At 60.5% G+C, this 23,322-nt stretch overlaps 2 protein-coding genes across 17 annotated transcripts; one reads left to right on the forward strand and one right to left on the reverse strand.

Moving 5' to 3' along the window:
- Positions 1–505: 505 nt before the first annotated feature.
- Positions 506–6,712, forward strand: EMILIN3 (elastin microfibril interfacer 3). Its single transcript, XM_060124285.1, has 4 exons — positions 506–697; positions 1,988–2,110; positions 3,272–3,495; positions 3,758–6,712. Exons 1-4 carry the CDS (start codon positions 531–533, stop codon positions 5,542–5,544), a joined length of 2,301 nt encoding a protein of 766 aa, XP_059980268.1. The 5' UTR covers positions 506–530; the 3' UTR covers positions 5,545–6,712.
- LPIN3 (lipin 3) lies at positions 6,075–23,301 on the reverse strand. 16 transcript variants are annotated; one of them, XM_060124292.1, is made up of 21 exons: positions 23,150–23,267; positions 22,404–22,456; positions 18,779–18,971; positions 17,574–17,669; positions 16,366–16,631; positions 16,077–16,160; positions 15,434–15,554; positions 14,924–15,266; positions 13,926–14,025; positions 13,625–13,785; positions 13,129–13,222; positions 12,989–13,058; positions 11,304–11,396; positions 11,181–11,227; positions 10,308–10,446; positions 9,205–9,353; positions 8,926–9,012; positions 8,345–8,497; positions 8,011–8,125; positions 7,819–7,922; positions 6,075–7,632 (listed from the first exon to the last, which is right to left on the reverse strand). In XM_060124292.1, exons 3-21 carry the CDS (start codon positions 18,962–18,964, stop codon positions 7,488–7,490), a joined length of 2,553 nt encoding a protein of 850 aa, XP_059980275.1. In that variant the 5' UTR covers positions 18,965–18,971; positions 22,404–22,456; positions 23,150–23,267; the 3' UTR covers positions 6,075–7,487. The 16 variants fall into 16 exon arrangements, with proteins under 16 accessions (XP_059980275.1, XP_059980276.1, XP_059980274.1 ...); XM_060124293.1 differs by having other exon boundaries at positions 23,198–23,262; XM_060124291.1 differs by lacking the exon at positions 22,404–22,456 and having other exon boundaries at positions 23,150–23,297.
- Between the last annotated feature and the right edge of the window lie 21 nt (positions 23,302–23,322).

Consider the following 23,322-nt stretch of genomic DNA (forward strand, 5'->3'; position numbering starts at 1 on the left):
ACACGGGTTTTTAAGAGCAGTGTGTCCAGCGGGTGGGCGTTCTTAGACGGCCCCGCGTCCAGGCCGGCCCCAGGGTTCTGGCTCTGCTTCTCGCCCGGGTGCACGCGGGAGACAGTGGTGGATGGGTGATGGGTGTGTTTGGGGGGCCTCCCGGGGTGCGACAGCCTGCGCCCCTGCCACTCCGGGGCTGCTCTCTTCTTAACCTCTCGCTCGCGGGCGGCCCCTCGGGCGTCAGCTCGGAGCTGGGGCGGGGGGCCGGCGGCGGAGAGGGGGCCGGCGGAGGAGAGCGACGCGGCCCCAAGTTTATGCTAATCAGCGCAGAGCCCGCCTCCCGCCTCCCCTCGGCGGCCCCAGGCGCGAGCAGCGCCGGCCACTCGGCGGGACGCAGCCGCCGCGAAGCGCCAGGCGGCCGGGCCAGCGAGCTCCGGGGGCCGCGACCGGCGGCGGGACCCGGGCGGGCGAGCGGCGGGTGGGCGGGCGCACACCCGGCGGGGACCCGCGCGGGGCCAGGTGGAGACCCGGGGGCCGCGATGGGTCGCCGCCGCCTGCCGGTCTGGCTGTGCGCCGTCGCGGCGCTTCTCTCGGGGGCGCAGGCCAAGGGCACCCCGCTCCTCGCGCGGCCCGCGCCGCCCGGTGCCTCCCGCTACAGCCTCTACACGACGGGATGGCGCCCGCGGCTGCGCCCGGGGCCGCACAAGTAAGCGCGGGCCGCTCCGCGGGCGGGAAGCGGGAGGGATGGGCCCGGGCGAGGCTCCCACCTGCCCCGGGCGCGCGCGGGGGCCCCGGGCACCCCAGGACGAGCCCCCGCCCGGGCGGGCGCCCCACGGTCCGGGGGCCTGCGGGGCTGGCGAAGGAAAAGAAGCCGAGGGGGCCTGGCGCGGCGGCTGGGGTACTGGCAGTGCCCGCGGAAACCTTTCCAGAGAAGTAACATTTTCCAGCTGCTCTGTGTGCAGACTCCGGGCGCAGTGGACCAGGTGGAGGGAGAGGAGGGAGGGAGGGAGGGAGGGAGGGAGGAACGGCGGGCGGTCCGCGACACGGAGCACGCGGGGCCACCCCCATCCCGTGCCAGGGCCTCTCACCTCTCCCCTGCCCCGCCAGGTGGGAGATGGAGGCCGTGCACCCGGCGGCTCGACCCCTCCCGTGCTCAGCCTGGACCCCTGCGACCCTTTGGGAGGCCCAACGTGGCTGGGCGGCAGAGCTGGTGGGGGCTCCTGGGTCCTGGGCCCGTGTTGTGGCTCTAGAGCCCCATAGCAGCCCGCAGGTGGTCGGCTTATGCCAGGCAGTAGCCTCCCTAGCCCTTGTGTCCTCCCCTGCCTCAGCTTCTGGTCTTTAGTAGCTTCAGGTGAGTTAGGGCCTCTGCCTGGGGTGCTAGCTGAATGTGAACTCTAGCTGAGTTTGAGAGGTATTATAGGAGGAGTGTACCCAGCCCATGGCTGACACTCGGTAGGCCTGGGCACATCAGAGCAGGCTTCCTGGAGGAGGTGGTACAAAAAGTGATCTGAGAGGGAGGAACCAGAAGCAAAGGCAGGAGTGGGAAAACTACAGGGTGGGAGTCAGTCGGGAGGAAAGATGGGAAGTGTGGTCTCAAAGGCAGTATGTTGGGATCTCAGAAGCTTCAATGCCGAGATGAGGAGTTGAGAGCCAGTGAAGGAGTTGGAGGAGGGTGGGGAGTGTGGCAAGGCTCTTGAGGGGGATCCAGGGTGGGCCTCTTCCCCAGGCAGGGAGGCAGCTGCACTGGGCTCCTGGTTCAGTACAGCACTTACTTAGCCCAGTGACCAGCCCACTGGCGAGGCTGGGATTGGAGAGACCAGCAGTGGGGCAGGACCCCAGGCCAAGGGCCCTGGATCCCAGGAACAAGAAGAAGGGGCAGAGGAGAGATGGGAGTCTGGTCTCCTTCCTAGGCCCACAGCTGGGGGAGGGGAGGAGTAGAAGCCTCAGTGGGCCTGGCACAGGCCAGATATTCCAAGGATGCCATTTCCCCCTGCAGGGCCCTCTGTGCCTACATTGTACACAGGAATGTGACCTGTGTCCTACAGGAGGGAGCGGATAACTACATAAAGGCTGAGTACCGGCAGTGTGGATGGGGGCCCAACTGCCCCGGGACAGTCACGTGAGTGCACCCCCATCCCACCGACTCAGGATCCCTGGGCATAAGCCCCAGGCCTGCCTTCAGCTGAGGGTAGCAGCCAGCCCCACAAGGGTTGTAACTCCTTGGACTCCAAAGAGCCTACCCCTGCCCCAACACAGGCCATTTGGAGGGGGCCGGCGGGGGGCCAGGTCAGGCTTGGTTGGAGCCCCCAAGGGGACCCAGGGGAGGGCTCCCAGGGGAGAAGCAGTGCAAGGCAAGGAAGAAGCAGCAGAGGCACAGGGGGGTGGCTGGGGACAGGGGAGAGCAGAGGATCAACAGCAGCAATGGTTGATCCCTGGGTAGACCCAGGGAGGGTTGTGGTGACCGTGGAGAAGGCAGGCCAAGGGTGAGAGGAGGGAAGCCAGACTTCTGGGGCTTCAGCCAGACAGGTGGGCTGTGAGGACGTGTTGCATGCAGGTGTGATGTACTTGGAGACGTTCAAACATGTGTCTGAAAACAGACCTGTTTATTCCCATGTGTCAGTGGGTAAACAGGTACACGGCTGAACAGGGGAGAGAGTACACGTGGTGAGCTCTGCCCTGCACCCCTGGGCCTTCCCTGCTGTGCTCATAATCAGAGGTGCCATTCCGCCAGCTTCCAGGACCAGAGCTGAATTCCCAGAGTAGGCCAGGAAGGAGGGGAAAGAACTAAGTGGCCCCCAGGTAGGGAGTGGCCCCCAGGCAGTGTGAAGGGCTGCCTGCCCCAGCTCCAGTGCTGTACCCCTCATCCACCCAGAGGGAGGGGCTGGGGTTTTGTCAAAAGTTTTCAAGGTACCCCCAAAGCCAGAGTGGAATTTCTGATGGCAGTATGAGCCACAGGGTGTCCAAGTGGTCTTGGGAGTCTTGAGGCTAAATTCCCACTAGCCTTTCCCCAAGCAAACAAGATGGGGTAGGGCTTCTACCTGCCCCCTCCCCTAACGCATCTCTGAGCCTCTGCAAGGCCTGCTTCCACCCTACCGCCTGTCACCTTAAGCACAGAAGAAGGAAAAATGCTGATGGTGTAGTGAAGCTGGGAGACATCTAGACCTTCTGCCAGTGTCTGGAGTGGCCCTGGACCCCAGCCAGGGGGCAAGGTCACTCGCCAGGAGGCAGGAGCCTCAGCCCACAGGTACAGAGCCCTGCCCTCTGCCCGCCCCTGGCCCAGGTACCGCACAGTGCTCAGACCCAAATACAAGGTGGGCTACAAGACAGTGACCGACCTCGCCTGGCGTTGCTGCCCCGGCCTCGCTGGAGAAGGCTGCCCCGAGCATCTCACGGACCACGCGGCCGCCCCACCTCAGCCGGAGCCTGAGGCCCAGGTTCCCTCGGGGCAGGTGGGCCCAGGCCCCAGGCCCCTTCCTTCTAGCAGAGCAGCCTCCAGCCCCCACGGTGAGTCTGCCCATGGAGACCCTCGCCAAGGTGATCGGTTTCTGGGGACTGACACAAGCTGGCTGAGCCCGATCAGGGCTGGGGAGGGTGCGTCTCGTGTTGGACGTGGGGGTGAGCCCCTAGAGCCCCCTCCCACAGCTGGGGGAACCATACCCAGCAAGGCTGGCTCAGACCAGAAAACCTCTCGGGTGGCCTGGCAACAGGACGAGCTGAGAGAGCCAGGCCAGTGATGACCCTGGGGTTCTCTCCTCCTCTTTCCCAGGAAGGAAAGGCCCAGGGCTGTTTGGTGAACGGCTGGAACGCCTGGAGGGTGATGTCCAGCGCCTGGCACAAGCATATGGTACCCTCAGTGGCCTGGTGGCCAGCCACGAAGACCCCAACAGGGTGACTGGTGGCTCCAATGCTCCTGCTGCCCCTGTGGGCTTTGGGGTCATCCCCGAGGGGTTTGTGAACCCCAGAGACAGAGCTGGAGGACCACTCACTCCTCCTCTGGATGAGATCCTGAGCAAGGTGACAGAGGTGAGCAACACACTCCGGACCAAGGTGCAACTGCTGGACGAGGTGCATGGACTGGCCCTCGGCCATGAGGCTCACCTGCAGCGGCTGCGGGAGAGCCCCCCATCTCCGCTCACCTCCCTGGCGCTGCTGGACGAGTATGTGGACCGACGGCTGCACCGACTCTGGGGGAACCTGCTGGATGGCTTCGAGCAGAAGCTGCAGGGTGTCCAGAATGCGTGCGACCTACAGGTGCAGGAGGTGCGGCAGCAGTTCGAGGAGGGCCAGGCGGCCAGCCGGAGGCTGCACCAGAGCCTGGATGGCCGGGAGCTGGCCCTGCGCCGGGAGCTCTCACAGCTGGGTACCCGGCTGCAGGGCTTGGGCGTGGCTGGCAGGGGCAGCTGCTGTGGCCAGCTGGCCTTGATCAGTACCCGCGTAGACAGCCTCGAGAGGAAGCTGCAGGCAGTGACCGAGGCCCAAAGGGGCCACAGCCCCCCCGACGGGAATGACCTCACACGGCTCTCTGCTGCCATGCTCGAGGGGGGCGTGGATGGGCTGCTGGAGGGCTTGGAGACCGTCAACAGCACAGAGGGTGGAGCCAGGGGCTGCTGTCTGGGGATGCAGGAGGGGGGCTGGGGTGTGCGTGGCTTCCACACCATGCTGGAAGAGCGCGTGCAGAGGCTGGAGGAACGCCTGCTGACGCTGGCTGGGGAGCCGAGCCACGATAGCGCTCCTGCAGGCAGATCGGCTCGCCCGCTCGTGCAGACGGAGCTGGCGGTGCTGGAACAACGGCTGGTTTCACTGGAGGCCTCGTGTACCCCTAGGACCACCCTAGCCATCCTGGACAATCTCGTGGCCGAAGTGAAGGCCTGGCAGAGCCGGAGCGAGGCCCTCCTACGCCAGGTGGCCAGCCATGCGGCCCTGCTCCAGAAGCTCAATGGCACCGTGGCTGAGGTCCAGGGGCAGCTGGCAGAAGCAGCGGGCAACTCCCTCCAAGGCGAGATCACCCTGCTCAAGGTCAATCTGAACTCTGTGAGCAAGTCGCTCACGGGCCTCAGTGACTCTGTCAGCCAGTATTCTGATGCCCTCTTGGCCGCCAACACATCCCTGGATGAGCGGGAACGCAAGGTGGAGGCTGAGGTCCACGCCATCCAGGAGCAGGTCAGCAGCCAAGGCTCGTGGCTTCGGGCCGGACACAGGCAGGTCCTGAGCCTGCGGGGGCAGCTGGAGCAACTCAAGGCCGGCGTGGCCAGTGTGGCTGGCAGGCTGAGCCGCTGCCAGGACACGGCCCAGGAACTGCAGCTTGCGGTGGGTCACTTTGACCAGAGGGTGGCGCAAGTGGAAGGTACCTGTGGGAGGCTGGGCCTGCTGGCTGCGGGCCTGGACAGCTTGGCGGCTGAGTCCCTTGGGCCCAGGGAGGGCCTGTGGGACCACGTGGACCAGCTGAACCGCACGCTGGCCCAGCACGCAAAGGACATTGCCCGCCTCCAGGATGACCTGCTGGACTGCCGGGCCCAGCTGGCCGAGCAGGTCCGGGCAGGGCAGGCCGACTAGGTGGGCTGGACAGGCCAACCCCCAGATCCCGCCAACCCTGGGGACCCTCCCCCAGAGCCCAGCCTTGCCTAGCAGTGCCTCCCAGCCTCCCCTGGCCAGCACGGATGCCATTTCAGAGGGCCTTGAAGGAACAGTGTGGGTCTGGCTCCACCTGACTGCCCAGGCACCAACTGGGCAATTCAGGACTGCGGTCAAGGCCAGGACGTCATGCCTGAAGGCCGGGGTGGCCCCAAGAGACTGCACCACCCACGGTCTGCAAATCGCTCTTCTGCAGACACACCAGTTAGCATCTGCACAGACCTTCAGGTCCGTTCTCGGACAGCAGTCTCTCCGCATCTCCCTTCGCCTGTGGACAGCAGCTCCAAGCCCTTAGAGGCTTCTCAGCCACCTGGGCTTGGTTTCTTCAGGAAGGTCGTGCCCACTGGCACTGTCCTCCCACCTGGCAGCTTCAAGGATGCTGTTCCTGAACTAAGGACCAGAGGTTTCCACCACCCTGCGGGTCCTTCAGGACAGAACGGAAACACAAGGACTCAGTGGAGAGTTCTCTTTATTCCTTTTGATTCTCTCCCAAGGTGAGGGCTTAGGCAGCCGCGGATTCCCGGAGGAAAGGATGGGGTCCAAGTGATCTGTTTGGAGACGCCTCCCACTGTAATTTATCCTTTTCGTTCCCCTCCCCAAAGATGTTTTTGGGGTACTCTGGTCCCCACGTGATCCTCTCCTTCCCACTTGGAGGAGAATCTCCCTCCACCCCAGGTTAGGGCCTCTCTCCAAAGGGTGGCCCTCATGCACATCATGGCCTGAATGAGGCCAGACCCTGCGCAGGAGGCCACAGCTGGAGGAAAAGGGCTCCAGGCCTAGTTTCCAACATCCTTGGAAAACCCCAGCCCTGCCCGGATGTTCACAAGGTGGTGAGAAATTCAGGTATGAAAACATGAGGACACAAGCGTTCGTCTGGCCTGCGTACGCCCCAGAGGCCCATCCCTGCTGAGGTTCCCAGCCTCAGTTTCCCCACAGCAGCTCGGGCCCTTCCATGGTGTTTTGCAGGTCCCTGCAGCCCCACCTTCTGGGTTCCTGACATTTGGTGTTCTGCCCCCCACTTTGGTGCCGTTGGGGGAGGGCAGGCCTGGATTAAAGCTTTTAGCCTGTCTAAAGGAATTTTCTTCCCCAAAGGCAGTAGGCGGGAAGGCTGCAGTGGGGTGTCAGCCCTGCTCCTTGGGCAGAAGCTCACTCAGCAGCTGTGCGGGCAGTGAAATGACTGGCAAAGGCTGGGGGAGGCCAGGCACCTGCCCTGGCAGGGTTTGGGGCTGTGTCCTCAGCAGGGGTGTGAGGAGGGGCAGGGATGGCAGCTGGGTATGTACTAGGCCAAGTGGGAGCCACACCCCCTCAGCCCTGGCACTGCCCTGGGATCCCCCCTTCCCAGATGTTGGGGGGGCCCTAGAGTATCTGGGGTTGGGATGTGCTGAGATAATCAGGGCACCAGCGTGGGAGAGCAGTGATGTCTGGCTCCAGAGCTATGGGAAGGGGCCAGGGCTATGTAGGGTCTAGCTTCAGAGGGTATGGTCCAGGCTCCCCAAAGTGGGTCGGGGGAAAATTTCTTCCCTGATTGTTGGCTGCCACCAACCCTTTCCTGGGCTTACAGGTCTCAAACCTCATAGGGGCTTCCTTCTTGTCTCTGTCCTATCAGGAGTTGAGGCAGGGTCCCAGGGTGACAGGGACAGATATCAAGGGTATGGAGAACGCTGCAAGGACCCAGTCACTTAATGGCTACAGGGCAGGGCCATGCTGAGGCCTGGAGCACGGCTCAGCTGGCAAAGGCAGGGGACAGGAGAGGCCACAACTAGCCCGCAGCCCCCTCCTCCCCTTCAGTGGGTTGGCCCTGCAGCATCCAACTTCCAACCCCCATGCCCTGGGACACACAGTCCTGGGGAGCAGCCAGGGCTCGTTCAGGCCAAGGTGTCGAGGTCCACAGGGGCCAGTGGCTCCCGCCAGTAGCAGAAGTTGCTGTATTCGGGGCTGGCCAAGTCTGTGCTGGGGCCACGGGCCACAGGTGGGAAGAAGAGTTCAGCCACCTCACCGAGCCGTTCGTACCTACGGGCAGGAGGCGCTGGAGTGAGGCTCAGCCGCTGCCGGGCTTCAGCCCCACCACGGCAGGTGGAGGCGTCCTTCCCGGGAGCCCTGGGCCGGGGAGGGGTCCCTGGCGGGGGAGGGGTGGCGTGGCACTGGGTCCCAGGGAGAGGCTGGGCTGGGGAGGCACGTGGCAGGGTTTGGCCTCACGTGGACTTGTGATTCTTCATGAACTCCTGGCTGAGCTCTCCTCGGGGGTTGACTGTGAAGATGCGGGATGTAGGCAGGCCGACCTGCCGGTAGGCAGTGACATCCTACAGGAGACAAGGAGGGGTCAGTGGGCTGGGAGGTGTGGAGAAGGTGGCTCAGGCCCCCCGCCCCCGCCGTGGAGGGGACACTCACATTGGGCCTGTTCCCAAAGGCGGCATAGAAGGGCTGTTTCTGGGGCAGAAAGAGCTGCTGGATGTCACTCAGGCAGGCAATCTTGAACACCTCCGGCTTCTTCTCAATAACCTCCCTGCGGCAGTCGGGGCCATGGGCAGGGAAGGGGTTAGCGACCAGAGGATGGAAGGGTGAGGTGACAGTGCTGGTGACAGGGTCTGACCCAGTGGACACCTGAGCGAGGTCTGATGCTGGCCCAGCCTGGGCTGTGCAGGGCTGGCAGTGGGCCTGTGCAACCCCCTGTTGGGCTGTGGGCTCACGTCCCATGGGGAGGTTACCTGTGCAGGGCGGTTACCTGTGCAGGGCAGAGAAGAGGCTGCTGGGAGACAGCAGGATGGGGCCCTCAGGGAGGCCACAGCCCCGCTCGCTCACCCACTGCAGGTACCCCTTGGTGAGGTCAGCCATGCCGATGGCCCGTGCCGAGCAGTACAGGAACTTGTACCCATTTCTGGGGGCGGGACAAAGGGGTAGCACAGAGCCGTCAAGAGACCAGCCATCCCCATCTCGCCTTCTGGGCTTCGGCCAGCTCAGCCCAACCCTGGAGCCTCTGCAAGGAGGGGACTTAAGAGCTGAGCCAGGGCTGAGAGGGAGAAGAAGCGTGCAGAGTCCTGAGGCCCAGGTGGACCAGGATAGGTGAGGACTTGGGCAAGTCTGTAGGCTTTGCCTACGGCAGGAAGGCCAGCAGCTAGACTCAGAGCCCGACTGCAGCCCCAAGAGACAAGTCTTTCACGGGAGAACTGAGGACCAGTAGGTCTCAGCACTCCAGGGACCTGCCCTGGTCTCCTTCCCTGGGTCCCCAAGCCTGGCTTCCCGGGGCTGAGGCCAGGCCATTCCTCCCTCCCTGGGGTCCCACCCCAGCCCAGTCCAGGCACTCACAGGTGGATTTTGTGGTAGAGACTAGTGATGCCCTGATGTGTCCAGTCTTTCCCCAGCTGGGGCAGAATGTGGCCCAGGACATCCGACCTAGACCCAGAGTGATGGTCACGCCAAGGCAGCCCCACGTGGCCCTCCTGCTCTGTGGGTGTGGCCCCGCCCCCATCCCAGGATGGCCCATCGGGAGGGGAGGGCCTCTCTCCCTGTCCCCCCTCCCCCAGCACAGAGGGAGGCGAGTCCCCAGGCCCTCCCTCTCCCCCTCCACAGCCGACCGGGTCTCACTTGGTGATGGTACCATCAATGTCTGAGATGATCACCCTGTCGTCCCATTTCCACAGGTAGATGGTGGCCCTACAGCGGCAGGTGCCCTGGTACTGGGTGGTCACGCTGAAGACCACCTCGTTGGCACCTTCTTGCAGGTTCAGGCGCCGCTGAGGCCAGGCAAGGGGGGAACTGTGAGCTGCTGCAGCTGGACGCTGTCCGCCCACCGCCAACCCCCCCAGAACTGTGGCCTTCCATCTCCATGGGCCTCCCTTTCTCCTGTTCCTCCCAACTCAAGAACCTTCCTGAGCTCAGCAGAGACAGCCATGTAGGCAGAAGGTGGCTCAAGGAGGAAGTGAGAGGTGCTGGTGGGGCCTGCAGAGCTCCAGGCACAGGAGCTTTGAGATGACGCTCACGGACCAAGCCTGGCCCATGACCCCGTCCAGGTTTCTGAGGTCAGCCTTGGGGCCAGCACTGCTCTGGGCAGAGGGGCCCCTGTGGGGATCTTCACAGGCAGCCTCCTGCCTGGGGCTAGGGTACCTGGGACATCCCCGCCAAAGAGAGACCTAGCCCTGTCCTTGGTCCAGAGATAAGGATCAGGGCAGTTCTTAGCCACAGCCTGTGACCTGGCTGACCCCGAGTTGGGTGTGAGCCCCAGGGAACCACACAGGGCAGCCACCCTGTACCAGGTGGGCCAGACTCTCCTGGGCGCCTCTCTGACCACAGAGTTCCACGCAGGAAGAAGACATGACAGGAGCCACAGTTACTCCGAGGTGTGAGTTGGGGGCCTGGGGTTGCCAGAATCGGAGAGGCTGTCATGGGCCGTTTGGTTCCTGTAGCTCCCAAAGGCAGGCCCAGAGCCAGCCAGCCCACCGCAGGTAGGTATATTAAGATGCCATAAGAGGGGGCTTTTCTAGCGAGAACATCCAACAGAGAATGGGCTGGCACGTGAAGAAGCGGCACAGAAAGCTGTCCCCGGATGACGCAAGCAGAGGCCGGCAGGCGGCTGCCACAGGGATGGATTCGGGGCTTTGCGAAACACAAGCCGTTCCTCAGCTGGGCCCTGAGGGCCTCGGGAACACCGTCCTCTCAGGCCCGCCACTCCCACACCTGCACACACTTACAATCTGATTGGAGGAGAGGCGGAGGGACTTCTTGTAGGTAGGAGTGTGGGCTGGAGGCGAGAGGGGTGGGGAGGGGGCCTCCAGAAGGATGGGGCTGGCGGGGGCATCGTCCTCACTGCTCGGGGCTTCCGTCTTCTCCCTGCGGGCCGCCCGGCGCTTGAGCCACTTCCCCCAGCCAAGGCCTTCACTCCTGTAGATGCCCACCCCTCACCCAGGCCGCAAGGAGCCTGCTGCTGGTCTCTGCCCCTCTAAGGACCCCTCCCTTTAGGTGCCACCCATTTTGGGGGTGGCAGCAGACATCAGGATACAGGCCAGCAGTCTACACCCAGAACGGTGACTGCAGAGCTGGAGCAGAGACCCGGGGTGCCCAGGCCCCAGGCCGCTCTCCACAGCTAGGATGCTGGTACCTGCTTTGGGGATGTGCACCAGAAAAATCTAGAATTGCATCGTGGCCAATCCCACCTGCTGTGGGAGGCAGTCAGCCCGTCCTTGATCACCCCCCACCCAGCCTTGGACATTCTGGGTCACTTCAGACATGAAAAAAGGAAGCAAGGTCAGCTGGGGCCAGCTGGCCCCTGGTGGAGAGAGGAAGCCCTTCTCCGCCTTCGTATGGTAGCCCTTTGTCTGGGCTGGGAGTCTGGGTACCCATTCCAGCCCTGCCACTTCCCGGCTACGAGAACTTTGGTGTATCTAGGCTTTCCCATCTGTGACATGGGGACATGTCCCAGGAGAAAGAAGAGGTGTAGAAGCGATTGCAGAGGGACAAAGACATGCCACGGCAGGGGAGGGGTTCTGGCTCCACTGCCGCTCCCACAGTGATCTTTCCCAGGCTGAGCTCCAGCTGCAGAGCCCCAGGCAGGAGATCCAGCTCACCCCAGCTGCTGCTGCCGCGCTGTGGTTTTCTCCCTCTGGGCTCTGCACTGTGGGGAGAATATCCATCTAGTGAACCCCGCCTCCTGCCTGTGCCGGCCCCGCCCTGTGGACATGACCACCCACCTCCTTGGCCGGAAAGTCCCTGCATCGCCAGGAAAACCACCACCGCCCTCCCTTCCGGGGCATCTTTTCCTTCTCCAGCTTGTCCACGGTGCTCTGCGGGCAGATGAAGGCCATGGCATTTTTTCCTGTACCACAAAATCCCACCTTACGTTGCCCTTGGGGCCCCCATGGGCCCAGAGTCTGGGGCTGACCCTACAGCAAGGTGCTACCAACATCTGGAGGCTAAAGAAGCATCCTCACCCCCATCTTGGGATTCTGAGCACTGGTTCAAGGAGATGAGCGTGGGAGAACAAGGGCCACCTCTGCCCGCCTCCACTCCACCCCAGCCCTGACCCCCCCGCCCCCAGCTCTAGCCCAGCCTTGGCCTGGCCTCCAGACCTTGTGGCTCAGTCTCCCTATTCCAGTAGCTAAAGGCAGCGCTTTGGGAGATTCTCAAGATCTGGGTCTCCCTGCATGATGCCACCAGCTGGTGGCAGGCACAGTCTCTAGTCAGTACCACCCTCAACCTCCAAGACCAACATGGGCAATTCCTAAGGTCAGTGATCTATCCCGCAAACAGCCTCCCTCTCTGCTTGTTACCGTCATTGTCTGGTGGGGACAACATGACCCTGCGAAAAATTCTGATTAGATTTGTGCTAGATAAATCCAGGGAGGGCCCAGGCCCACCTAGGAGACATATCAGCTTCCTGCAAACACAGAATGGAGAACCCAAGTCGAGGAAAACAGCCAGGGTGTCCACTGGGGCTGGGAACAGGCTGGGAGAGTTTTCCCCTAGGTGGTGGGTCTCTCTGGGTAAGGTGAGGAAAGCCAAGCATGGGGGGACCCTCTCTCTTCCCACAAGCTCTGGGTCCTTGCTCCAACCCAGAACCAGCCAGAGGATAGAGCTGAGCTTCACCAAAGGGAGGCACCAGCTGTCAACATCAGGTGAGCGATGTTGTTTGGGCAAGCCAAGCCAGTAATGATGGGCCAGACCAGGGTGGGGCACTGGATGGCTCCCAGAGGGGCAGAAGGGGCAGGTGCAGGCCAGCCCTGCACAGGATAGAGGTTCTGGGAGGGACTATAGAGGCTGGTCCTTCCCACCTCTGAGCACCTGCACATGCTGTTCCCCACCCCTTGCCTACTCATCCTTCAGACCTCTACCCGGTGGGCACTTGCTCAGCAAACCCCCTGTTGGAGGCTCTCAAAGCACCCCAGACCTCTCCTTCCCAGTTGAATTTTATATTCATTTGGCTGAGTCTTTGATTAACTGTCTTCCTATGAGAGCACGACTGTCCCCAGTCTGGGCCCGGCACACAGTAGGTACTCAACAACTGTGTGCTGATAAAGCAAGCCCCTGCAGCCCAGCCTGCAAGGGTCTCAGAGGACCTCCATCTCCCGAGACCGTCTCGCAGATCCCAAAACCTCCTGTTGAAGGCACGTCCCTGTCCCTTTGTCCTGAATTCCTTGGAAGTCAAGTCTAAATCCAATCCAAATGGATTCAGCCATGTCAGGAAACCAGGGAAGCGGGGGGTGCTTCGTCCACACGGCCTGGGGCAAGGCTTCAGAGGACCTGGGTCTCTTCTCTCAGAGTGGGTCCTGCAGCCCCAGGCCCATCTCTGCCCACCCTCCACTTCCTTGCCAAGGGCCCCCGACCCCAAGGCTATGGCCACGTCCCCCAGGAGGCCCAGGGGTGCTATAACCATTACCTTGGGCAAGTTTTTCTGGAAAGCTTGCAGGGAGAGGATCATGGAGGCAGCTACAGCCCAGTTATAATGCCTGGAGAGACAGATAGGGTGTTAGGGCTGTGGAGGGCGGGGCGATCCAGTGGCCCAGTCCCGATACCCACTTCTCGTTGATCTTCACCACCAGGTTCGGGTCGTCCAGGAGGCCGGGGTTTTGGGCGAGGTCCTGGTAGGAGACGATGTGCTGGTTGAACTTCTCTGGGCACAGAGACAGAGAGCGAGGGGTGAGGCCAGCACATCCCACGTGACCCGTTGCCCCCGCCCCTCCCGGCTGCCCCGCCTCTGCTGCTCAGGCCTCCTGCAACTTGGGTCTTCGACCTAGCAGGGCTCCTTGCTACCTGGGGTTTTGACACCTGATGGTCCCACCCCAGGCACTTGCCATCCTGGATTCACAGGATAAGTCACAGCCTAGCATGACTTAGCATTTGCTTCACGGGGTCTTGGAGATGCCCAGCGCTTGCTGGCCAAGGGTGGGCTCCACAAACCCCAGAGTCATGCACACCTCTGCTACCCCCCAACCCCGGGGTCTTCCCTCTCTTCTCCCGTCCCCTGGGCCCAGTGACAGTCCTTGGAGGGGTGGGGGGCCACAGTTGAGCATACCCACAGAGATGTCTCCGCTGTCAGCCAGCCCCCCCGAGAGGGACAGCACTACTGTGTCCGCTGTGTCCCGAGTGGGCTCTGGCTCCCGCTCAGGGTTGCAGTCCCCCAGAGACTTTTGGCTTCCGGCTTCACTCCACTTCCTGGCCCCCAGCCCACAGTCGCTGGGGACAAAGGGGCCAATAGTGACATGAATACAAGGAGGCTGGGAGGAGGGGCTGGAGCCCTCCCAGGCCCCTGATAGCCGACTCCTAGCCCCACAGGCCCCAATCCCAGGACACCCTGGCGTCCAGAACCCAGGCACCTCTGGGGGAAGTAAAGGGCTGCGTTCTCAGAATCCAGGGAGGGCAAGTCATCCAGGTAGATTTCACTGGGGTCCAGGTGCTGGCTTCTCTTCAGGGAGCCTGACAGCAGAGGAGGGGACATATGTAGACCTAACCCGTGAGGACTAGTGTTGTGATCAGTGTGCGTCCCCCTACCTTTGAACGCCTTAAGGTGGCACTGTCCAGTAGAACTTTCTGCAATGCTAGAAAAGTCCTATGTCTGCACTGTCCAGTAGGGTAGCTGCTGGCCACAGAAGGCTACTGGGCATACTTAAAATGTGGTGTGATGGAAAAATAGAATTTTAAGTGTTATTTAATTCTTTTTTTTCTTTTCGCCATGCCGTGTGGCATATGGGATCTTAGTTCCCCAGCAAGGGATCACACCACACCCCTTGCAGTGGAGGTACGGAGTCTTAACCACTGGACCGCCAGGGAAGTCCTGCAAGTGTTATTTAATTTTAATTAATTTAAATTTAATTTAAAATAGCCACATATAGCCAGTAACTACCCATCTGGATAGCACAGATGCCAGCTTCCCCTCCCAACCCTCTCCCTGGCCTCGCTCAGGACACACCAGCTGCCTCAGTTCCTAGACATGAAACCTCTCTCCCTCCTCATGGCCTTGATGTTCTCTCTGCCTAGAATTCTCTTCCCCTGGTCCTCACTCGGCTGGATCTTTATGGCCCACGTCTCAGCTCAGGCATCACCCGCGCAGAGAGGCCATCCCTGGCCACATGATTTAAATAGCCCCCGTCCCAACCAATGATTCTGTCCTGCGTCCCGCCCCCCCAACATCATGCTCCTCCTGTTATGCGTCTGTCATCTGTCTACCCCTCTGGACTGTGAGTCCCATGAGGGCCGGGGCCAGAAACAGTGCTCGGAACACAGTAGGTGCTCAAACATGCTTGAAATTCCAGAGTCCACCCAGGGGATAACGTGAGGCCAGGGCAGCAGTGGGAGGGGTCCAGCTATCACTCACCTTTCCTCCTGGAGATCCCCTCCGGCTGCCCTGTGCAAGCGGGGGCCTCCAAAGCAGCCCAGCTCCACGACTCAGAGGGAGGAGGGAGGCCCACATCCCCGGAACTCTGAGTCTTGGTTTCCTCTCTCTCAGGGGGCTGGAGAGGGGGACCCACCAGAGCAGGCACCTCCGTGTCAGGGTGAAGAAGGTGGGTGCCAGGCCCTGTTTGCAGGATTGGAATTCCCGAAGGGTCCACGCCAACCACAGAGGCAGAGGGGGTGCTGGGCGCCCCCTGAGGTGGAGAGGCTGTCTTGGAGCTGCCATCAGGGACCACTGAGGACGCGGGCCACTCAGCATTGCCCACCTTCGAGCAAACAAATGCGGGAAGACAGGGGCGGTGCGGGGCCTGCCTCCCACACCCCAAAAGGCCTCAGGGAGGTGGCCCAAGTCTCAAGTCACTCCAGTCCTGACCTGCAGGGGCCACGGAGCCGCTGAAAGGTAAGGATGGAGGGTTGACACAGGGGAACTAACCTTAGGCAGCCTCCCCCAGGCCCACTGCATGTGGGACTCAGCTCTCAGGGGGATGGGTTCGGGGGTCCGCAGCTCCAGCTCCGAGTCACTCTTGGGGGATGTTAGCCCACCCGTTGAGAGGCTGCAGGAAGCAAGAACTCAGAGGCCCCCAGGCCAGCCTGCCACCCCCTGCCGCCCTCCTTGGCCTGGGAAAATTTTTTCTGCAACACGTATTTATGCCTGTGTTGGATCCAGAATGTATAAGGAACTCCTATAAGTCAACAACAAGAAGGCAATCCAGTAGAAAAACCGAAACGAGACAATGGGCAAGGCTGTGACTTCTCAACGGGTGTAGGGTTTCCACTAAGGGTGACGAAAAAGTTGTGGAATTGGATAAGGGGTGATGGTTGTACGACATTGTGAACATACTAAATGCCACTGAATTATGCCCTTTCAAAGGGTAAATTTTATGTTATGTGTGTTCTACCACAACAAAAAAAATGGGCAAAAGACTTGAACGTCAACACTTTACTGAAAAGACACACAAATGGCTGGTAAACACAATAAATATGTTCTATGTCATTATTCATCAGAAAAATGTAAGTGGAGAGCCCTCTGAGACCTTGGCTTTGAGTCTCTGCCTGTAGCCCACCTGGACTCTCACCTGGCCTGGGGGGGCCGCTCCCCATCGGAGTAGGGGTAGATGTCTTTCGGCTGCGGTGAGGCCTCTCCTTCTGGCTGGACACTGCTGCGGGACCACAGGGAAATAAATGGTCCGTGATAGGACAGGCGACCTGGGCAGGGCATGGAAGCCTGGACATCAGGGGCTTGATGAAGCAAAGCAACTAAAGGCCAGAGAGGTCAAGGACCTAGCCCAGGGTCACACAGCATCAGCAGAGGACACTGTGCTTGAACCCCAAGTGGCATTCCTACACCCTCAACCCCCTACATACCCCGGGGGCTCCGGCCTCGGCTTTTCCAGCAGGGATCGCTCACTCCCAGTGCCTGCCTCCAGCTCCTCCGAACTAGAATCGGCTGCCACCGTGTCCTCCTTCTGCCTGGGTTTCCTCCTGCGACGCTTCTTCTTCCACCCCGTGGAGGCTGTGCCCGCGATGCTGGCCTCAGGCTCTCTGGCTGTGCCCAGGTGGGAGTCCGAAGGGAACCCAGACAGGCCCCCCCAAGGGATGGGTGATGTGCACAGGTGGGGAGGCATGTCTTCCTGTGGAGCAGATCGGGGGCAGGGCTGAGGGGTCTGCAGCTTGGGGGCAGGGGGCAGGAAAACAGGCCTGGAGGCTGGACAGAGCCAGTGGTAGCATGGCCTTGTAACTGTTGCTGGCCTCAACGTTCCCTAACAGAGATAAAGCGGCCCCAATCCCAGGGGTGCCTACACTTCTGGCAGCCCATGGCAACCACACAGTCCAGACAGAAACCTGGGCATCAGCCTCTCATCTCCCCTGCCCACATCTACCACAGCAGACACCTACTTCCCCTTTTAAGACTCAGCCAGGTGTCACCTCCTCCAGGAAGCTTGCCCTGACTTTTTTCAGCCTCAGTTCCAACCCCCTTCGCTGCAATAACCAAATAGTTCTTCCATCTGTTGTTTACATGTCTGTCTCCCAGGTTAGTCTGGGAACCTTCTTTTTTGGCAGGGGTCACCCCTCATCCAGGTCTACTGCTGTTTCTGGCCTACAGTAGAGTAGGGGCTCAATTATTAAGTTTGTCAAAACTCTAAACACCTCTACTGGCTTCTGCTGGGCCCTGCGTCCCTTCTGCAAACACCCCTCTGGTCCTCCCCCGCTCCCACACTTCCATGTACCAGCTGCCCCGAGCCGGCACCAGATCTACAACAAGCCATCTTATGCTTTCCAGTCCCGGCCATTGCTCGGCACCCTCCTCCTCTCCAAGCTGCCCAGGGAGGGCCTCCTTTTCCCCTTTCAGGGGCCCAGCTCAAGTGTCCTCTTCTGAGAAAACTTTCCCCCAAAAGCGCCAGCCCTTCCTGCCCCCATCCCTCCCCAGGGTCCACCAGCACGTCCTGACGCCCCTGCCTCAGACCCTCGCCGATGGGGTCCTCCCCACGGTGGGGACGGTGACAAATCCCCAGGCCCCGCCTGGAGGGAACACTAGTGAAGAGACAGGGCCAGGCAGGCCCAGAGGCACTTACCACATCGCTCTCCAGCTCCTGGATGAAGAAGGCCTCCCCGCTGTCCCCCAGCTTCATGTGCAAGTCCACTGGCTCCCCATTGATCTCGATGTCTACCTGTAATGGGGCGTGGTGGGATGGGGCTCCCCAGCGTCGGATCTTACTCCCATGCTTCAGTCCTCTGGACTCCCAGCTGGTCCTGGAGACACAGGCTCCCTGCTGCCCCAGAGCACTGCACTTTCTGGAACTCTCTCCCCCCAGACCTCGGGGAGCCCCCTGCTCCCCACTCTGAGGGTCTCTGCTCACCATCTCAGTATTCTTGTTTATGCCTTGGTTTCTGTGTTCCTCTCTCTCCCACAGCCCATAAGAACAAGAACACGATCCAATCTTGTCCCTGTGTGTCCCCAACCCGCAGAAGAGTGCCCGAACATTTGTGGGTAACATGAACAACAGTAAGAATGACACTTTCCTGGGCACTTCGTCCAGTGTGTTACATAGACCATCTTATTTAATCTTCACAGCAACCCCTGGCAGTACCTCCCATCATTATCCCCACTTTATAGATGAGGAAACTGAGGCTCAGAGGGGTTAAGTAATTCTCTGGGAATTACTATGAACCCAGAAGGTCTGAATCCACAACGCAAGCTCTTAACCACTTAGCTATACTGTCTCCCTCAAGGTTACACTCTCCCATTAGGATTCTGGAAGATTCACAGTCACCCCAGTGTGAAGAGGGTTTGGGCCCACGAAACCAGAACCAGAACTCAGTGCTGACAAAAATCTGTCACGTTCACCTGAGCCCCATGAAGATGGTGCCGGTTTCCTAAGAGTGAGGAGGTAATTTTTGAGTATCAGCCCCATGCCTCGCCCTGGGACAGTGTTATCACCTCTTATTTAATCACCAGGTAATGAGAGTGTATCAATTTGTTCAGGTGAGGTGACTTACCAGGAGTACACAGGTAAGGTCTCAGGAAGCTGGAGCCAGGTCTGATGGCCCCAGTACAGAAGGCTGCCCCGCTGTGCTGCTTCCAGGGGAAAATAAGGGCCCTCCTGGACCAAAACCCCCAAACCAACCCAAAACCTTCCAAGAAAATACAAAAGAAGGGAAGCCTGTCCAGAGGACACATCCCTGCCCCAGGGAGGTTTGGTTCGTGTCCTGGGACTGTAGTGACTACCCCGGCTTCCTGAGTGCGCCCTGCAGAGGTCCCTCTACCGCCATCACTCACCACCTTCTCCCGCGAGCACAGGACGCCCAGCTTGCCGAAGCGCACGTGGAAGGGCGAGCACCGGAAGGAGCCGTCCGCCTGCCTCACCACCAGCACATCGATGCCCCCGCTCAGCGTGGCCGGGTTCAGGCCCCGGTACAGCCCCTTCCCAAACACAGTCTCTGCCAGCTGCCCCACGTAGTTCATGGCTGTGCTGGTAAAGGGAGGTGGTGCTGGGACCAAGGCCTGACCCACCGGCCTCCGTACGGGGCTCCGCAGCCTGACCCCTGGGACCCCAAGCTTACAGCGTGTGGCCCTCGGGGCACCTCTGCAGATGGGCAGCAGTGATGGGGTGGGAGGTGCGCCTGAAGACGTGGGCTCTAATCCCCACCGGCCGTGGGGCTCTTGGACGGCCACCTCCCTTCTCCAAGGGCTGCTGCCCACATCTGTCAAATCAGGGCACCGGGTAAGGCCATCCTGGGCGCTGTGAGCCTCTAAATGCCATGAGTAACGATAATGACCGCAGCTCATTTCATCTTTACAACAACCTGCCAGGCTGGCCGAGCAGGTTTCATCATACCTGTTTACAGACAAGCCAGCCCAGGCTCAGAGAGGTGGAGTGACTTGCCCACGGCCACTAGTCAGGAGCCAGGGTTCACATAGAGGCCTGTGTGATTGCAGAGCCCTCGGTGTGAACCACTGGGATGGCCCAACTGTGGGGACAGGCACCCCTTCCTGAGGGGCAATAAGGGGCAGCCTCATGATAGATCAGGCCCAGGGCCCTGCTGGATAACAGGTGACAGTCCTGAAGGCTGATCTCTTTCCAGGAAGTGGGGAGGAGGGAGCCTCAGTTTTTCCATCTGAGAAATGGGTTCAGCTGTTCTGCTGCCTCCTGGTCCTAGAAGTTGGAAGGGACCTTGCTGGGCTATTGTGGCTAATTTGTGGGGGGCCGGGGTGGGGGTACCTCAGGTACCTAAGGCTCTGCCCAGTTCTCAGATGCTTGCAGTAGGGCACCCCCTGTAGCTGGGCCCAAACTACAAAATTTAAGGCTCAAACTCCAAAATTCTTCCCAGTCTCCCTGGGATATGTGGGAAGCCCGTCCATGGCCACAACCTGACCCCAGTGTCTCTAGGACATAGTTCTCAGCCCCCGACCCCTACTCCTCAGACCCACATTCAGGCCTTGGGCTGACCCCTGGCCCACCAAAGCTGCTCCTTCTTCCCCCAGCCAGGCCGGTCCCTCCAGCGCTCCCACAACAGGCAGAGCTGGGTGAGCCAGAGGCAGGAGCTGTAGCAGCCGCGGAGAAGAGCCAGGGACATAATGAGAGCCACCTCTACCCTGGCGTGGTGCCCGCCCTGCCAGCTTCAGCTCGTCGCCCCTTCCCTGCTGGCCTCGCCAGTGGCCTAGGCCCTTCTGGCTGCCAGGACCCCAAACCATCCCAGCTCCACAGGGCATTTCCCTCTGACCTTGCATCAGAACCCCTGGAGCTCCGCCTGCCAGGCAAGATCACCCTTCAAAAAAGTCAAGTGGGGGCTTCCCTGGTGGCGCAGTGGTTGAGAGTCCGCCTGCCAATGCAGGGGACACGGGTTCGTGCCCCGGTCCGGGAGGATCCCACATGCCGCGGAGCGGCTGGGTCCGTGAGCCATGGCCGCTGAGCCTGCGCGTCCGAAAGTCAAGTGACTTATCCAAACCTTATGAAGCTAATAGGCCATAGATGGAGGGAGGGAGTGATGACTCATATCCTGGTTTCCTGATTCCATACCATGGTTCCTTCCCCTCCATGGTCCCCAAACCACACCACCATTGTCTGCAGAGAGGGCCGCCCAGCCCCCAGCCCACTTCTGCACAGCCCTGTAATGCCTCACCACTCAAAATGTGGTCCAGGGCCCAGCATCACCTGGGAGCTGGTTAGAAACAGAGAGCTTCACAAACATAAGGTCCTGTGAGATTTGCTAAAGTGAAAATTTGGGATAAAAAATGAAACGCTTTGGACCCCGAAAACGTCACTCAAATTGAATACATCTTTTATCTGCAAGGCACCTGCTATGTGAGAGGTGAAAACTCCCACTTTGGTTTCTCTGTCCCTAACACCAAAGTCTGAATATGGGTCTGGGGAGACAGACCGACTGACAAGAAGAGACATGTGGTAGGCAGGGCTCTAGACCACTGTGCCCAGGAAAAGCAGAGAAGACTCCAGAAGCTTCCAGGAATATAAAGAAGCACGCATGGGAGGGGCACACCGGGAGTGGGGGCAAAGTTCTGCCCAGCTGGCAGCCCAAGTCTGAGCTATCTGCTCTGCAGAGAGCCAAAGAGCAGGCAGTGGGTGGGTGGATGGGGAGGGGGCAGAGGAGACAGGCTCGGCTCCACCTACTACTGAGCTTCTCAACTTCGCCACCCCTGCTGCTTGGGGCTGGATCATTCTTTTTTGTGTGTGTGGTACGCGGGCCTCTCACTGCTGTGGCCTCTCCCGTTGCGGAGCACAGGCTCCGGACACGCAGGCTCAGTGGCCATGGCTCATGGGCCCAGCCGCTCCGCGGCATGTGGGATCCTCCCGGACCGGGGCACGAACCGGTGTCCCCTGCATCAGCAGGCGGACTCTCGACCACTGCGCCACCAGGGAAGCCCTGGATCATTCTTTGTTGCAGGGTTGGCGGGAGTGTTGTAAGATGTTTAGCAGCATTCCTAGTCTACCCACTAGATGCCAGGTAGCACCCTACCTCCAGCTGTGACAACCAGATTGTCTCTAAACTTTGTCAAATGTTCCCTGCTGGACAAAACTGCCCGCAGTTGAGAGCCACTGAAATAGCAGAAAGAGCTGAGTGGCAAAGGGGGCACCTGGGGGCACCTGGGTCCTACTCTGATCCACCCATGGAGTACTCTAGGGCAAGTAACTTGCTGGCCTCAGTTTGCCCTTCTATGAAACGAGACCTGGATTTCTTAGACCTTCTCAGCTCTAATGTCATGGGAGCCTAGAAGTCATTCCTCTCCTTGTTCCTCCCGCCCCACGAGTGGATGCCCCCATCTCTGCCTGCTTAGCATTGTGGAGAGGGAGGGGGACTCCTGTGAGCCAAGCCCCGGGCTCCTCTCCGCTACCCGCACCCATCCCTGAAGGCATCTCCTGCCCCCAGGACCAGCTCTGCCTCCTTGGTCTGCTCCCGATGGAGGAGAGCTCCTCTTGGCTCCCCTATACCACCCTTCACCCCCAAACTAACATGGCTAAAATCAAACACTTCATCTTCCCCTGGGGAACCTGGTCAGCTGAATTCCTCTCAGGACTCATGGGTACCCCTCCCTCCCAAGCCCTCTGAGTCCTATTCCCCAATTTCCTGCTCATCTGGCCCCTCCTTTCTCCTCCAGGTGCCTAGGTCAAGGCTTTATGACCAATGCCCAGATCCTGGGTGATAGCAGCACTGTGGTTAAGGCATGAGACTGTCTGGATTCTAATCCCCTCCCTGACACTAGTTGTGACCCTGTGCAAATCACTTCACCTCTCTGAGCCTCATTTTCAGCTTCTGGAATGGGGTAACATGGGGGTGCATGAGGGATTCATGGCATGACCCGTGTAAAGCAGCAGCATGCAGTAAACGCCCACCCGCGCCACCTATAGCAGCAGCACTGTGTCTGGAATCGTGACAGCCCCACTCACCCGGGCTGGTCCTGAGGGCACGACAGGTCAGACTCCAACGCACTGCCCCTGCCCTGAGTTGAGAGTTTAGACTTCTTAACTTGGCATTCAAGGCCCTGCATGATGGCGGTCCCGCTCTTTGCTCCAGGAGGGCCTCAAGAGGTGCCCTGGCCTCAGAGCCTACTCTGGGAACATCCACATGCCTCCCAGGCCTGCACGCAATCCCACCACAGGAAAGCCAGAACAAGCTGCCCTGGTTGTCAGCCCTCAGCCTTTCTGGGCTCCCAGATTCAGGGAGGGGTGGGGATGTGGCTCTCCGTGTAGGACCAGATGCAGCAGGAGAATCAGCACTGCTATCGCCCTGGAAGGGAGGCAGCTCCACCCAGGATCCCCTGTAGCCTTCACAACTACTTCATCTGACCTGCCCAGTCTCAGGGCAGGTGGGCAAGGGTCAGACCCTGTTTTGCAACTGAGGACACTCAGTACCAGAGAGGGTGGGTGTCTTCCCCAAGGTGACACAGTTAGTCTGGAGTGAAGTTGGGGTGAAACTTTTCCCCTGAGAGGTTTTTACATCTCACTCTCTCCCGATCCCACATTCTGGATGTCCGGGGGGGCCCGCAGCCCCTGGATCGGGGAGAGGGATGAAGTGAAGCCGGCCCCTCAGGCCCGGGAACAGTAAGGAATGAGGGTCAGATGGCCGGACAGATGGGCGGGGCAGGGTGGGGCAGGGGAGGGATACCTCATCTCTGGCTCTAGTTGGGCCCTACCTGAGGAGCTGCCCACTGGACTCCGGGCCCCGGAGCTGCCGCTTCTACCTGAGTGCACAGATCAGCAGGTGTCTTCGGCTCCGCACTCACTAGGCACTTCCGGCTCCTCTAGGAGTGGGTGAGATCCCGGTTCCGCCCCTTCCACGAGCCAAGGGCGGCCTCTGCAAGTCCCA

The sequence above is a fragment of the Lagenorhynchus albirostris genome, chromosome 15 (assembly GCF_949774975.1).
Source record: "Lagenorhynchus albirostris chromosome 15, mLagAlb1.1, whole genome shotgun sequence".
In the NCBI taxonomy this organism is placed as follows: Eukaryota; Metazoa; Chordata; class Mammalia; order Artiodactyla; family Delphinidae; genus Lagenorhynchus; species Lagenorhynchus albirostris.

Coding starts and splice junctions, on each gene's coding strand:
- LPIN3 (XM_060124286.1), bottom strand. CDS start 17,996: ATGTTACCCACAAATGTTCGGGCACTCTTCTGCGGGTTGGGGACACAC. Junction 9,013..9,204: donor ATTGATGGTACCATCACCAA/GTGAGACCCGGT, acceptor CTCTGGGTCTAG/GTCGGATGTCCTGGGCCACA. Junction 7,633..7,818: donor ATGAAGAATCACAAGTCCAC/GTGAGGCCAAAC, acceptor TCCTGCCCGTAG/GTACGAACGGCTCGGTGAGG.
- EMILIN3 (XM_060124285.1), top strand. CDS start 531: ATGGGTCGCCGCCGCCTGCCGGTCTGGCTGTGCGCCGTCGCGGCGCTT. Junction 2,111..3,271: donor AACTGCCCCGGGACAGTCAC/GTGAGTGCACCC, acceptor CCCCTGGCCCAG/GTACCGCACAGTGCTCAGAC. Junction 3,496..3,757: donor AGCAGCCTCCAGCCCCCACG/GTGAGTCTGCCC, acceptor CCTCTTTCCCAG/GAAGGAAAGGCCCAGGGCTG.